The sequence below is a fragment of the Mixophyes fleayi genome, chromosome 6 (assembly GCF_038048845.1).
Source record: "Mixophyes fleayi isolate aMixFle1 chromosome 6, aMixFle1.hap1, whole genome shotgun sequence".
NCBI lineage: Eukaryota > Metazoa > Chordata > Amphibia > Anura > Limnodynastidae > Mixophyes > Mixophyes fleayi.
In genome coordinates this window covers 168,924,542-168,941,451 of record NC_134407.1, presented here as the reverse complement: position 1 = coordinate 168,941,451, position 16,910 = coordinate 168,924,542, and the positions used below count along the sequence as shown (strand labels likewise).

Sequence of the window (16,910 nt, the reverse complement as noted above, 5' to 3'; positions counted from 1 at the left end):
ATCCGTGCAGTTCATTATGCCATATGACCACTTCTCTTACTACCTTCATAGTAAAACTATCAAATTTGATTTACTTACATTTAACATAAAGCCACTTCCAATTTCCATATGGCCACTTCTAAATTTTCACTTTGACCACAGCTTCAGTTCCCTCGAAACTCTTTCTCCACAGTTAAATATCCTTTATCCAGGTCTTGATTTCCTGAGCAACTTTGACTAAAATCACTGCTCAGTGATAATGTATTTATGGTGCTAATTGGATGGCACTACAGACATCTAATTTGGCATATTGAAACATCAGCACTGACAACTGTAGAAAGTTCTACAGGGTTTTGAGCCTTGGAGAAATGATTACCCATAGAGACAAGGATGAGTTTCTTGGGAACTGTAGAGGCCACAGACATGAGAACCTCATGGTTCTGCCAGTTGGGAAGAAGGGGAAGAAGGGGATTGATATCTAAAAAAAGAATTGTGCCTGGGATTATGCGTTAATTAATGCTATATTTGTACCCAGGGCACAAATGAACAAACAATGTCACCCAAAGGTCCTTTTTTATTAATTTGTAGTGGAGCATTAATGGGAGCAATCAATGGTGGCCCAAATCACATTTTTAGAAAAGTGCTGGAATCGTCATGTATGAATGATTACCTGATGCTGACACAGCCCTAAAACCTGTAAACTATTGAGTACAATAAATGTATTACAACCTTCTACGCCTTCCTTTAAGTTTATGTTTTAGACTGTATGACAAGTCACTTGCTGCTCAAATAAAAAAGGGTAATGAAGGCTAAAAGAATTAGATGCTTTTAAAAAGCCTATAAATATTGCTTAGTAGTCCACAACACCCTTATAGTTGATATAAAAGGATTTCATAAACAAGGGACATTTGTTCTCTTATTTAGCAGTCTTGACACTTCCATTAGAGTCCAGCTTCACTAAAGCCATGAGGTATAACATCAAGAAAAGTTATTCACCAGCTGCATCTCCTATGTTTAATTATGGAAGCTCTAATTTTCTTCAACCTGGTGGAATTAATAAAGTCCACTCTAGATATTTTACCCACAAAGTCGATTTTGGAAACACTGATGTTTCCTTTGGAGGGACCAGCAAAAACCACTATGGACATTCTAAGATGCCTCACCATGAGAGAGTCTGCAGTGCTACTCATGAACACCACCGTTCTTCCAGTGCTCATCGTGGATATAAAGAAATCAGTCACTCTTTTGTGGGCAATAGAAAGGTACATGATAGTCAAAGCTTTGGAACTCACTCTAAGATATATGAAAGTTGGAAATGTAATAGCCTTCTGAGCAACAATGAAAAGGAAACCATGCAATATCTGAATCAACGATTAGCATCATATTTGGAGAAGGTCCGCACTCTGGAGAAGGAAAATAGCCAACTGGAAAAGAATATCTGTGACTGGTATGAAAACAATGAACCCAACACATTTCCTGACTCCAGTCAATACATAAAGACAATTGAGGAGCTCCAAAATAAGGTACAACGAAAGCATTAAATTGTTTTTCTATGTATTTACTACAAAATTAATATATTTGAAATTTAATTATAAGAAATAGTTTAAAACATTTGATGTATAGAACTAAATTTTCTATATTTAAATTTAAAAGAATCAAAAGCACTGGCTATATGACTAAACATTGCATGCAACTTGAGTGGTAAAGTTCAGCTGATAAACATTTGCATACAAACATGAGTTGGACATAAGTCCATTTATGGGGATAAAAACACAAATTTGTGTCCATATTAACAGTTGATTGCACCTCAGCCTTGTGGATCCTTAACCCTGGAGCAAAATGGTTCTCTCATTCTTCTCCAAACTGGCAGATCCACAGCTTTCTCATGTCCTGCACCCCTACAGTTCCCAAAACAATTAACTCTGCCTCCACTGTTGACTATCAGTTATCCAGGTCTTGACATACCAAACTACCCAGACTAAAATCACTGGTCAATGCTAGTGTTGGTTGGATGTCACTGCAGACATCTAATTTGTGTGTTTACATAATTATGTATATATATAGATTAGCTGTGTAACTGAACTAAGGTTTGTCTCATTTTTCTATAGATCTCTGTAGCAACTGTAGAAAATGCCAAAATTGCACTGCAGATAGACAATGCTAAATGGGCCACTGATGACTTTAGAAACAAGTAAGTATAAGAGAACAGTGAATATGGAAAATAGAGTGGCCAAATGAGAGGAAAAAGGAGTGGTAAAGAAAGTTAGAGATGTAAGAGGGTTTTTAATGTGTGGAATATTCAAGAAGATGTCTGCTAGACATTATTACTGGCTAGTATCAGGATCAAAGACAAAAGTTCTTTTGGTATAAAAATATTTGCTAATAAACTTATTAATACACTTCAGTAGAAGAGAGATATATAATTATAGCCGTCAACTGCACATATAAAATATAAGAGTCTTTGTACCTTTGATACCAGAATGTCCACTGAAGTACTTGACTAATATGTAGTCAGGAGAAAGGTACTAATGATAGCCATGGGTTAAGAGCCACCATGGTAGTTATTTTGAGCCAAAAAGGTTAAGAACCAGGGACCTGATTAATTAAGGATCTTAACTTGAGAAACTTCTTATTTCAGTCTCCTGGACAAAACCATGTTACAATGCAAGGGGTGCAAATTAGTATTCCGTTTTGCACATAAGTTAAATACTGACTGTTTTTTTTATGTAGCACACAAATATCAACTTTAAATTTCAGTGTACAAATAAGCTATCAAGTATTTGTGTGCTACATGAAAAAACAGTCAGTATTTAACTTATGTGCAAAACGGAATACTAATTTGCACCCCTTGCATTGTAACATGGTTTTGTCCAGGAGTCTGAAATAAGAAGTTTCACAAGTTAAGATCCTTAATGAATCAGGCCCCAGAAGAGTACAACACCAAAGGTCAATCGCAAGTTAACAGACCAAGAAGTTTTCAGGAGCACTGGTTTAGAGATCTGGTCCAATAAGCTGGTAGGGTGTTGTTGACAAGAGGCTGTTTATATAGTCCTGGACCAGTGGCAACATGCATCAGGTGCTGGAAATTCATTACCAACAACAGATCATTGAATCACTCCCTCATGAAGGTTTAAATAGATGAAATGAAAAAGATGCCGCAAGTTTATTAACTGAGCCTGTAGCTCACTGCACAGAGGACTCTCTGCAGCAACCCAGAGTTCAAATCCAGCAGAGGTGTCAGCAGACATAAAAATCCTGCAGCAGCCATGCCATATCAAAGAGGAGTTGTGGTCCCAAACAACAACTCCTACGTACCAACAGTGAGAAATTTTGGACATATGAATCTCCTGGATAAGCAGGTAAGGTCTTTGACGAATCTTTAGATAAGGGCAGGATTTTTAAGGATTCTCACATTATTCTCCCTTGAACCAAGGTGAATGCCATGTGTCCCAGGCCCATCTGATTGATGAGTGTAAATGGATTTATTGAGTAGTGGTGCATGGACATCTGTTACAGGATCCCAGAATGGTTTCACCAGACACTAATCTTTCCTTTTGATGAGGTATTGAAGTTGGTCTCTGATTCTGCGGGAATCCAAAATAGTCTCTACACTATATTCCAGATATTCTTGAATATGGATGGGTGATGTACCAGACAAGGCTGTCCATTATCCCCCCTGATTTTTGTTCTTGCCATGGAACCCCTGGCGGCTAAAGTTAGAATGAATCAAAATGTGGTGGGGACGGTCATTGGTTCTCAACAGCATAAAATTTGTTTGTTTGCTGACGATGTCCTTTTGTTTGTTTCAAACCCTAAGTCTTCCCTACCCACCCTATCCCGCATTTTAGATGAGTACTCAGTGGTATCTTATTATAAGCTTAATACTACCAAATCGGAAGCTTTGGGGGTGGCTCTCACAAAAGATGCCTTGAAACTCCTTAAGTCTACATATAAATTTCATTGGTGTTCTCTCTCCATAACTTACTTAGGCATATGTATACCATCTGACCCCAACTTGACTATCCAACTTAATTACCAACCACTGATAGGCTTGTTTGATAAGCTCACAAAATCCTGGATTAACTTTGAGGTTTCCTGGGTGGGGAGAGTGGCAGCCATAAAGATGATGCTCCTTCCAAAGATACTATACCTATTTCATTGTATTCCTTATCTGGTGCCTATGTCTTTACTAAAAATTCTATTCTATTGCATTTAAATTTGTCTGGAGCAATAGACGCCCCAAACTATCAAGAGATAAGATGTTTAGAGCTAAAGTAAAAGGTGGATTAGCTGCCCCTAAGCTAGAAACATATCAGTCTGCTGCTATCCTAGACCAATTTAGGGATTGGCATGCCCCTCCTCAGCTAAGGAAGCCTTGTGTTGACATTGAGCAACATAGTTTCTTCCCATTCCCATTACTAGACCTGCTATGGTTAGACAAGCCAAGTAGACCGAGTCCTTCCCAAGCCCTGAGAAGTGTCAGAGACTCTCTCTCTGTCTGGGACAAGATGTTGATTCTCCTGCCAGAATTTCATCTCCTCTCCTCTAGCCTTTCTACAATTGCACTGTCCCAACTGATTCCAGATCTGCGCCTTGGTTTTTGGGACAGGCAGGGGGCTAGCTGGGTGCGGGACCTTATGGAGGGAGGTTCACTTCTCTCTTTTTCCCAAATTCAAGAGAGATATGATGTCCCAGTCCGTGACTTTTACAATTACCTCCAAATTAGACATTGGGTGCATTCTCATCCCTCATTCCCTCCGGTCTTAAAACCGGCTCCCCTGGTATTATGTCGTCTCTCTCTCCCACTTCTCACGCGGGAGGTATCTCGGTTTGGTACCGACTCTTGATGGTTCCTGTGGACAGCAGAGATGTCTCGGTGCAGGGGATTTGGGAGAAAGAACTAAATTTAGATATTTCACCAGAGGTCTGGTCGAAAATCAATCAGAATATATACAAAATGTCAAAGTGTATTAACCATTCAGAAATGCTTATTAAAATAATTCACAGGGTGTATCTCACGCCAGACAAACTGCATAAAATATGGCCGTCAGAAACTAAGTACTGTTGGAGAAATTGTGGGGAAGTTGGTACGCTTATACACATTTTTTGGAACTGCCCTAAGCTACAACCTCTTTGGGTTGAAATTTTCCAGCTAATCACCCAGGTCACTAAGGATGATTTATCCCCGTGTCCGGCTATGGCACTTTTACACCTATATGTCCCTCATCTTCAGCGTCATAATCACTATGTGGCTGGGCACATACTCATATCAGCCAGAGCCGCAATAGCTCAAAGCTGGAAATCCCCCTTGGTTCCATCTCTTACCAAAATCATCAGCAAAGTACAACACAGCTATGAGATGGAAACCATAGGCTTTAACTTTTCCTCAAGAGCTTCCTCACCCCTGGTTAAATGGTTCACATGGTATGAATTCTTTTCAAAGTATAGACCTGTGGAGGGTAGATGTTCCGTTCTCAAAATGTGCCTTTATGGTTGATTGGGGTCAATACGGCCAGTCTCCGACTCCTGCCCCCCTGTTTGTCTCCATCCTCCTCCCCCTTGAAGTCTTTGTCTTATGTGTACTTGAATGTTTCCTGTGTTATTGTTTTTTGTTACTTTTTTGATGGTTTATTGGCAGTTCTGTTTGATTTATTATATCTACATTATGCACTGTACTTTGTGGTAACTGCTATGTTTGTTACATATTCTTTTACTAAAAACGTATTAAAAACCTTTTGAGAAGAATATGGATGGGTGATGGAGCCCTAGGTAGTCTTGTTGAACGACATGTGAGTTTAGAATAAGGTAGCTGGAGTTGGACGTTTAGCAATGAGAGAGTTTCTTAATCATTTTAAAATGTCCAATATTTTGTTCTAATAATTTATGAGATGGTTGCTCCAGAAGAATATTCTTACTAGATACTATTTATATGCAAAAATGGAAGCACTGGTATAGTAGACAATATTTTTTCAATAATATATAAAATAAAACAACATATATTTCATATAAAAAACATGAATATACTCCTAAAGTTACTGTACCGGTATACATAAACAACCTACAGGTGTTGCACTAAATCACATGAGCTTATATAACTGACCAGATATTATTCCTTATTACTTTTATAAAAGCTACCTCTTTGCATTTGAGGTAAGCAGTAGTTAACAGAGAGAGAAGCAGTCACAGTTCTCTATAACAAACAACGGAGCTCAAATTCTATAGCACTGAATGGTAGAATTGTGACATTTTCTGTGATAAGTAGATGATGCTCCATCTAAAATTCTGCATAGAGTTCTGACTGAGATTTGTACAGAATATGAAAGCCTGATGAAGAGGAACCTAAGAGATGTTGAAGTCATATTTTGTCTATACAGTGACTGCTACCAGGGATATAACATTTCCTAGTGACCATGGGTCTGATTGCAATTGCTACTACTGTGACCTCTATCGGTCGGCAAATGGTTTTATTCTACTTTTGAGAAACTTTGTACTCTAACTTAATAAAATATTGTTTCTATCTAAATTTATAGGTTTGATATTGAACTTAGGCTGAGGAACAACGTTGAGGCAGATGTAAATGGACTTCGTAAAGCCCTGGAGGGATTAAATAAGGAAAAATGTGACCTGGATACGCAGGTTCAAGAGCTCCAAGAGGAACTAAAACAAATGAAGAAAAACCATGAGGAGGTGAACCAAACATTTGTACCTTTAAATGAGTATTGATACCACCAGCTGAATTTTGTGATCAGCTGGGAGGCTTGGCAGCAGTGACGTATACTTAAAGAGGCTTAAAGAGGCTTAAAGAGGCATCACATTGGTGGATGTGAGCTGATTATGATGCTGATATCCACTTATATGATACCTTATTTGACCAGTTATGATCTGGCATACATTAGAGTCTATCTCAATAACGTGTTAAAACTGGAGGAATCCATCCTCTTACATATTAAACTGAAGCAAGATTGTTTATTTTCTGGTTATTATTTTTTTTTTATTATGAATTAAATGGTAGCTAACATCAGTTAATATTTGTAAATCCAGTATTTTTATTGAAATTTTTTAAGATATAAACATACTAAACAACAAAAAGAAAAGAAAAACAATCAGTTAATATTTGTAATATGTAGTAACACAGAATTTTATATTTTTGTTTCTCAATTTGTGCAGTGCAGCCAAATAGACCAACCACAGCACATTGTGTGACCGCATCCTAGGCAATTAAAATATGTCCACTAGTACAATTATATTTGTTCCTTTGATTTAAGATATCTTGGAGCTCGATCATGTAGTTGATATGACAACAAAGCTTTGTGCAAGTCAAAACATACATGCATCTAATCTCAATATCAAAGTTTACCAAGCACTAAACTCCACCTGAATTATTATTATAGTGTGTGATTAAATAACATGTCTCACTCTTTTTTCTTGACAATATTTCACTGAGATTTCTTAGTGTGGCTATGGTTCATAACAATCCTCAACTCTTGAGCTTAGGCAACTTCCCAATGCCTTCACCAAGGCAGGAGACATTTTCTGTATAAAGTTCATTAGCTTGATTGATATGTGCATGAAGTTTCTGACTGAACAGAGAAACTTCCAGCACTGGGCCAATGAATGATGGGACAGGCAGTTCTTTGACTGAGATTAGTCTAGAGAAACCAGAGATAAATTGTGCATGCAATCCACTTCTCTCAAGTTTAGATTCTAAAATGTGGCACCTGATGAGATTCAAGCATTAGAATGGTCATACATTCATCACAGGCACCTAGAAATTATATTATTTTAATGGTCAAAGTAAGAAATAAAAACAATACAGCAATAGGTAAAGAATATAGTACGTTTATTGAAATATTTATTTTGATTGGAGTTCTCTTTAAGGAATAACAAAATAGTGGCATATTCAGCTGTAAAATGTAGCATTGTGTCCCTAATAATAGAAATATGCTTTTCAATTGGAATTCTAGTTTTTTATTTGAATATTGCTAGGAGGTAAACTCTCTGCGAGGTCAGTTGGGTGCCAGAGTCAATGTGGAAGTGGACGCTGCTCCATCTGAAGATCTGAACAGAGTTCTGACTGAGATTCGTGCAGAATATGAAAGCCTGATGGAGAGAAACCTGAAAGATGTTGAAGCCATGTTCCTTGCAAGGGTATCACTCTCTTATTCTAATATCTATACTGCATGCTTGCTTTTGCTATTTCTTTGCTCCTTAAATACAATAAAATAGGATCCACAAATAAAACAAAAATAGATTTTATTTTTTCATTATGACAAGTGACATGAATATATGTAACACCTGTATAAAACATATTCTTATATGGGTTGAGTAGTAATGCCATCACTTATAGTTGGAGAGTAGTGATGGAGTAACTCAATATATTTACATGAAAATATTCCAAGAGGGAATGTAGAACAACTGTCAGCGAAGTAAAGCACATCTGAATGCGGCGATCATTCATACAGGCAACTTGTTTTGTTTTAAAATGTAAACTTGTATTTTATAATGCACCCCTTCTGCAATAGATAGAGTATTCAAAGTCACATTGGCATTCATTAGGAAAACTTGTTTATTATAAGGAATAACTCACCCCAAGTCAGAAATTTATGACCAGTATAAAAACAGTAGTAATTTACAGTAGGGGATCCATTATACATTTTGTAATGTTTTAATAGCTTTAAAAAAACACAATGCAATACTTTTTTTATGACCTAAGACAATGTAATCACCTGTTCATACAAACTCTTTTTTTTTTTTCTTATAGACTGAAGAATTGAGTTGTCAGGTTCAGTCCAGCTCAGCAAATCTACAGTCAGTGCAAATCGAAATGATTGATTTAAGACGCAGCGTACAGAACCTGGAGACTGAACTGCAGAGTCAGTTGAATATGGTATGGCTTACTTTGTATTGGGTTGTATTATCACTTTTAAATGTACTGGCCAGGAGAATAACCTTAAAAGTTTACCATCACCTACATACAGCAAAGGATACAGTCTATAAATTCACTGGAAACTAATGAAATCACTTTGTACCACATGTCTCAGTAATGTCACAGGTTCCTTGTGAATTGAAAGGCTGTATTTTTATGTGCATTAGTTGAGCAAATGACAGTGGCTGTTTCTACTATATGTATATATAGGTTTATACCTAAAAGGGACTGTGCTACATTTTTCTCTTACATCTAAATATCATATTTAACATTTAATTAACATTTAGGACTGGAATAGCACGCTTCTACACCATATTTTTGGGGTAAACTCACATTATAAATACTAAAGTAATTTATGGATAAAGTAAAGGGTACTGCAGTAAATGGTGCACTGTTCATGCCAATAAACTAATTTCCATCATTAAATAGATAGATTTATACATTTGAAAATGTTATACACTTACATTTTTCCCTTAGTCCAGGAACAGGTCCTCCATCTTTAAAGCTTTACTTCTATTAACTTCAAATTTGAGTAGTTATATCTTTGGTCCCACCTGCTATTCTGCTATTCTTTTTTTTGCATCAATAATTTTTATTGTAATTTTCAAAAACATACATGGGGATACGAAAATTAAAAAGGGGGGTCAAAACAAGGGGTAGACATAGGAGAGGCCCCATGTAGAATGGGGGGGGAATAGTTACTCAATTGGGATAATACAATCAGATCCACTTGTTATTCTAATCAACATTATAAGATCACCTACTAAAGTACATAGACATTATAAAGTCAAAACAAAATGGCCACTATGTTGCTTCTACAAATGACACATTACCAAATGCAAGTCTCATATGATTAGAGTTATTCCCATTTGCTAGGCTAATTAAACCTGGAATATGTTGTATAATTCCTAACACCATAAAATGTAATTGCAGCATCACACATTCTTCAATACTGTTTTTAAATTTACCCTGTTTTTCATCCTGTATCAGTATTCTTCATAGTAAATTTCACTCTGTGTGGCCACATCTTGGGCCTGATTCATTAAGGATCTTAAATGCTTATTGATAGCTTATTTGTACACTGAAATTGAAAGTTGATATGTGTGTGCTACATGAAAAAACAGGCAGTATTTAACTTATGTACAAAACAGAACACTCATTTGCACCCCTTGCAATGTACCATGGTTTTGTCCAGGAGACTGAAATAAGAATCCTCTTCATTTAAGATCCTTAATGAATCAGCCCCTTGTGCTTTAATTGATATATTTTCAATTACCTATCCAAATTTTTCAATTAACTTCAAGTGTGTATAGCCATGGTTGTGTTGGCCTTCGGACTTTACACCATAGGAGATATTTTCTAATATAAGTACATTAAGTGCAAATGTGCAGCAAAATATATTAACCAATAAGATACTTGTTTTTATTGTTACACATGTGCTAAATTGTAGAGATGTTTTATATTGTTACTTGAACTAGTTCATCCAAAATGGTTCTAAAGTTCAATAATTTGCAATAAATTATTGAATTTAAGTTAGACTAACATTCAACTTATTCAAGTGTAATGGCAAACTAGAACATATTAATGCTCAATTTTTGAATTAACAAATTATTAAATATGCTATATAATGTAGACATTTAGGCACAGGCAATATATTGCACTTTGAACTATAAACTTGACAGCTGCAATCGAGCCCAAATTGAACCAGCCCCAAAAACTCGATTATACTTAGAACAAGTTAAAGGTCCTCAAACCAACTTAATTTGATTGAATTTTGATGCTTTCATGATGAATACCCACTCTACCATTAATTCTCTCTGTCATTGTGGTTTTAGCCAAATTATACACATTTGCAAATATCCTGACCATCTGTAGATAACTGCTATATTATTCTACTGGACATTTATTTAACATATAACTTTGCAGTCCTGGCAGTGCCCAATGACTTTGAGGCTGCTGGTACATATTTCTAATTTAAAAATGATACACAATGAAATAAAATATGGTGACTGTTCCTGAATCATTCAATTTCAGCAATCAGCACTTCAAGGATCTTTGATAGAGACTGAATCCAACTACAGTGCAGAACTTGCCCAACTTCAGAGAATGATTGACAATGTAGAGGCTGAACTAGTACAAATCAGGTATGACCTGGAACACCAAAACACAGCATATCGACGTCTTATGGATCAAAAGAATTACCTTGAAATGGAAATCGCCACATACAAAAGCTTGCTCGATGGACAGGACTGTCTGTAAGTAGAATGCTATACAATTATCTCCTCTTCAGCAAGGCATACAAAATGTACAATAATCATTGCATGGCATATTGGGTAAATGACCAGCTACATCTAATTTCTCTCTTTTCTTTTTTTTTTCTTGTCTCTCGTGACTAGATAATGTTGAAGTGTATTTAAAAATATATATATATTTCCTTCCCTCATTGAGCTAATAAGGAACTGTGAGCTAATAGCACAGGTGAGCTGACTTATCCAATAAACAGAGAAGCACTCTTGAATAAGACTTGATGGATTCAGCCCTCCTGTGCTGTGAGCTCACAGTGCAAATCGGCTTCAGACAACTTTGAGCTTCAAAAGTGGATAGCAAGAAATATTCAGGTGTTACTCTTTTCACATAAACTTATGAAAATATACAGTGTGATAATACTTATATTTTAGAAGTGCACAGGATAATGCTTCCAAGTTCTGCCAGATGGGTCCATACCTTGCAAAAAATATATAAAAAAAAATACATAATAGTGCAATATTGTATAGAGAATGTAATTTCGTCTGCAATCCTATAAAACACAGGAAAAGTAATCCAAATCAAATTTTCACAGTGTAGATTCCATTCTGTAGGAAAACTTACAAAACACCAACTTGTGAATATTCCCTCATAGAAATCAGACCAATACTACACCTTCCAGTTTCCTCTGTATTATGCTTACTCTGTTAAGTCTTCAATTCTGCATATAAAAAGGTTCTTTATGATCTACATTAAAATGATGTCATGAAATCGAATTTCCTCATAAATTGGCAGCAGACCAAAAAATATAAAGAAAAAGAAAGTATATCTTGTGTAATACGTTCAATATAAAAATAAATTCCTTTATTTAAAATTCACTAGACATAAAAGCTTCAAAATTAAATGAGATGCAGGTCCTCCTTCCAGATAAGAATAGATGACAGGCATATCACAACAGATTGTAATACAGTCCAAGGAGAAAGATGATAGCTCACAGCCTTCCTAGATGTAAATTTCTTCGGTTGGTATATCTGCCGTACTTCAGTTGCACTTAACCAATGCGTTTTGGCCCAATATGAAGGTCTTTGTCAAGGTAAGTGCAAGTCCTGTACATAAGCATCCATTTATAGTGTCTCCATAGTCACATGATCAAAGGTCAGACAGTCAGATATTAAACTAAAAAATATGTAAACAATTGAAATAAATTGCTCATATCGACAAATAAATATTGACAAATAAATATATATATATATATATATATATATATATATATATATCATACAACCAAACACATAGTTAAAAATAACAGAATTTCATATATACTATGGTTCATGATTAATGGTTCACAAAATGTCATACATACTATGGTCCATAATTAATGGTTCTTCATCATTAAAAATGAATAAATTCTTCAGCTTTGGTTTAGTGAGCTGGGAGGTCAGAACGTAATGTTGAGTGATTATTCATAACTGAATAACCCCTTAGATATACTAGCTCCATCACCCTATCTAGTATAAGAATTAAAGTAATGTACTAAGCCCAGAGGACGCACAGTACAGCATGTCTTGGGCTTTCACCTGTAGATGATCCATCCAGCACACATCAAGATGCATCCTCTGTGATTTTAAAAAATGTCTCTGCAAACTTATAGTATCATGTTTTTTCTCGAACTTGAAAATAGGCAATTACTGGGCCCCATTTATAAAGTGTATTACATGTGCAAAGTAAATTGCTTTGGTTTTGCACTTGTGAGCAGAGATTGTACACCAAACGTACATCTAGGAGCATGCCTACTCTCCATAAGGTTGTGTCCAAAAACTAGATCAGATTAATTCAGTTATTTTTTATTGGCTTCATAGTCTTTGGATCTTTTTACCGCTGTCACATTTTTCTTATGTGTACTAAATATACTAAATATTTGGGGGCAATCTATGAAAGATCAATTTTGAAAAAAAATCTCATAGCTTTTAGTGGTTTTCATATCAATTTTCAAATTCCCTAATTGAATAAAGGAAAACTATCATGTAACTCTCCACTTATCAAACCTCAAAAAAATTGATATCTCCCAATCACAGAAATCATCAACTTATGTATTGTGAAGTGTAGGCTAGAGGAAATAAAGTGTAACTTGAAAAATTGATACAGAAACTGCAAAATTAATCTCACTGGTTTCAAACAATGGAGATTGCAAGAAAACCAGTGAGATGAGTGAGATTTACCCATTCATTTCAATGGGCATATATTTTCTATGCCCACAGAGATGCACTGACAAGTGACATAAATGGTAAATTCTCTTTTAAGTAAATAAATATTTAGCAAAAAAACCCAAACAAATATGATATACTATGATAGAACTACAAGTCCCAGAAAGCCATGGGGCTGAGGTCTCCTGCTCAGCCAATCACAAGTGGCCAGCACGTAAACATTGTTCTAATTTTCAATTTCTATGGAAAATACATTTTAATGAGCAAACCATTGAAAATGCATGGCATTTTCAAGAAAATAGTAAAATCACCCAAAATTGCTTGAAAATACATCACTAAATCAATGTTTAATAGATTTAATTTGTAGTTTGGGGGATTAAATATTGACTTATCTATGGCAATTAAAACTTCTAAGCAAAGTGGACCTTCGATAGATCTCCCCCTTGTATTGTCCTCAGATGTATTTCTAGACATTATTTAAGTCTCATAATTTCCCAAATTAAACAAACCCAACATGGCAAGAATATTTTTTATAGTGTAACCTGTCAATTCCTTTAATTAAACAGGTGGCATTTTATACTTATATATCCTAGAACATTGCACTCATGAACATGAACATTTTTCTCATTATGGCATCAGTAGCAGGTGGTTGACATTTTACATACATAGTAGCCAACCTGCTGCTATGCATGTACTGTATTTTATACTTACTTTATAAATCCTAATGAGTTCATCTTACATCAAATTAGACTGATCTGTTTGTTAAAGACATTACTTACATTAATTCCAGTAGTTTTAAATTGAATAGAAAATACCCAATACAGACAGCTGTGAGGGCTATTGCTTAACCTGGTTTCCCAACAGTAGTATAACTATGGTGGGAGCAGAGACTATGGTGCCCCACCTCTCCGAAACCCCCGTGGGAGACACCCGAATCACTAATGCCCCCATATCATGCCCCACTCTGGAAAAAATAGAGCAGAGTACGCAGTGTGCACCAAAAAAGAGTAAGCAGTGGGCAACCAGCAAGGTCACCATTAAAGCCACTTCTACTTATAATTTTGTTCATGTATGATTATTATTTTCCTGAATAATGATGGCAAAACAAGTATTTTGTTTCAGATTTTCTGGCATCCTTGATTGATTCCAGGATGTAGTGCTTGAAAAATTGGGACACAAGGAAGCCCTAACCACTTGTCTCCTTTTTGCCTTCATTTTATATTTTGCAGTGTTACAGAAGAAATCCCATCCACATCCTGTGCCCCAGAAGGTAAGTGTAAATGCAAAGAATTATTGTACAGAATTTTCATTTTAAAACATTAGTTCAACTGGAACTGGAACTACAATAATGTTACATTCTGCAAAAAAATAAAAAATAAAAACAGCATATAAAAAGTTGTTTTAATCGAACTTTTTTATTCTAGAATAATAAAATTTCCACCCTATGAATTTCATTTTATTCTGCTTTTGTTTTAAAATGGTGTTTATTATTTGCAAAATGTTACACAATTTTTTGATAAAACAAAGCAGTAGTATAAAAGAACTCTGTACTCTCAAAAAATGTCCCTAAAACCCTTCCCCCAGCAACTCGTAGTGCTGCAGAAATTCACCTCCTGATAAGCGGGCCTGAGGCAGTTACTAGTGATTTTAAGTAGATGCTGTTTAGGTACAATTTAGAGAAGTTAGAGTTATCATTCCTTATAGCTATCGGACTAATAGTTACACTACCATTTCAAGCACAATTTAATTAGGGTAATAATTAAGAAGAGGTATTGGCCCAATAGGTCTAATTTGCTCAGATGTCTTATTTTAGTTAGAACCGTTAAACCATTCAGGGTAAAGATAGGAAATGTAATATATGTACAGACGTGCTTGGTACTTATGTATCTATGTTTAAATTTCTTGATTCATTAATTCATTATAATAGACAGTAGTTAAACCACATGCACATTTTTGAAGATCCACACACATCCACTTTAGGCACCCTAAAAAAACAAATATCAGTAATTAAAATGCTATTGTAACTTTTTCCATCCTTTTGAGTAGGAATCATCATTGGCTATTACTTTGCTCTTTCAATGGCTCTCATAATTTTAAACAAACATATCTATGTGGCTGGAAACTTGTTCAGGCCACATAATCCACCAAAGCTTCCTTACAATGTCAAATAAGGAAAACAGTTAAAGGAACCTCTCCTTGCTTCTCTATAATTAAGGTGCACTGCCAATTCTAGTAAAATAAGCATTATAAGGGAAAATGACTAGCTGAAGAAAGGTGACTAAAAATTTGGAAGCCAGAAATCACTATATCTAGTCCTTCATAGGTGTCAATTTATGGAAAATTTTTGAATCTATGACTATACCAAAATTTTCACCAAAACATCTAATAATTACAAATGTTTTTATATTCTAGAGATACAACCAACTGTGTCTGATCCCAAAGTAGAACCACCTTCGGAGACCAACTGTTAAACAAGAACATTTTGGACTGCTTATAAAATATTGAAAAAAAAGAAAAAAAAGAATGGAAATGAAATGTCAATATATTGCAGTATATCTCTGTGTCATATATTTGCTTATAATGGGGTTTATATACTAATATGATATAATGTTTCAAATGTGTATATAAAGTTTCAAGTGTATACTCATGGCCATTTTTGGAGCAAACTGCTGCATGTTTGTGAAAGAAAGTTAACTGCACAAATGATAACATTTCTTGCAGTGGCAATGTAGATTTTCCTATTATAAACATAGTGTTGATTGCACAAATGTGAAAGCAGTTGCTGATTGCTGGCTTTCACACGGGTCATCCAGGAAATAGGTCTGAAGAGAGAGAGTCTTAATTGCTATACAGAGTGGCACCAGAATTAACTATGAGCTTCTTGCAACAAACCCGATACTGCCCTCTATGTCTCTGAAACCCTACATTACCTCTTCACGCCTTTCCTGGCACATCACTGAGAATCTGTTATCACCATTTAAACAAGATATGTATATAATCCCTTTAAGTTTTGCACTAATTAAGCTTAGACCACTCAATTTTAAGTCATAAGCCACAAGATGGTAAATTGCATGTGATAAATACAATGGCTTGTGGGAACCATACATACTTTGTGCTTTAAAAATGCAAGTTTAATGCCCAGTGTTCAAAACATTACAGACATCACATGAGAAGTAATTTGCATTAAAGACACATCTGATGGAGTTTTAGGTAGGAGGGTGTTTTGTGTCTGTATATAGTACAAAGGGCTGCTTAGCACGTCTGCTTCATATTCATTGTTTTTAAATGTATTTCTAAGAGGTAATTTCTAGAAACATCAAAACTTTTATGAAGTAAGACAGATATTTGTCATACATATTTAATTGATTATGTCATGTTGGACCTTTATTTCAAAGGACATAATGAGCAGGAGTACAAAGTTGTCTTCCAATGTGTCCCACTAAGAACTGCCATTGTGAGTTAGAAATAATCACGACTAGTGAAGCATATGATTATGAACTCATGAAACAGGATGGTTCAGGACTGTATTGTCAGAATATTCTATTGTTTGTTGTAGT

The 16,910-nt window shown here is 35.4% G+C and overlaps 1 protein-coding gene across 1 annotated transcript; it reads left to right on the top strand.

Moving 5' to 3' along the window:
• Nucleotides 1-944: 944 nt before the first annotated feature.
• LOC142095386 (keratin, type I cytoskeletal 19-like) lies at nucleotides 945-15,824 on the top strand. The gene is made up of 8 exons (XM_075178337.1): nucleotides 945-1,502; nucleotides 2,088-2,170; nucleotides 6,510-6,666; nucleotides 7,966-8,127; nucleotides 8,741-8,866; nucleotides 10,940-11,160; nucleotides 14,583-14,623; nucleotides 15,766-15,824. The coding sequence occupies exons 1-8, from the start codon at nucleotides 945-947 to the stop codon at nucleotides 15,822-15,824; spliced, it is 1,407 nt and encodes a 468-aa protein (XP_075034438.1).
• Nucleotides 15,825-16,910: the final 1,086 nt, after the last annotated feature.

Excerpts from the sequence above, each read along its gene's own strand:
- LOC142095386 (XM_075178337.1), top strand. The coding sequence starts at position 945 with ATGAGGTATAACATCAAGAAAAGTTATTCACCAGCTGCATCTCCTATG. Across the intron at positions 2,171-6,509 it reads ACTGATGACTTTAGAAACAA|GTTTGATATTGAACTTAGGC; the intron begins GTAAGTATAAGA and ends CTAAATTTATAG. Across the intron at positions 11,161-14,582 it reads CTCGATGGACAGGACTGTCT|TGTTACAGAAGAAATCCCAT; the intron begins GTAAGTAGAATG and ends TATATTTTGCAG.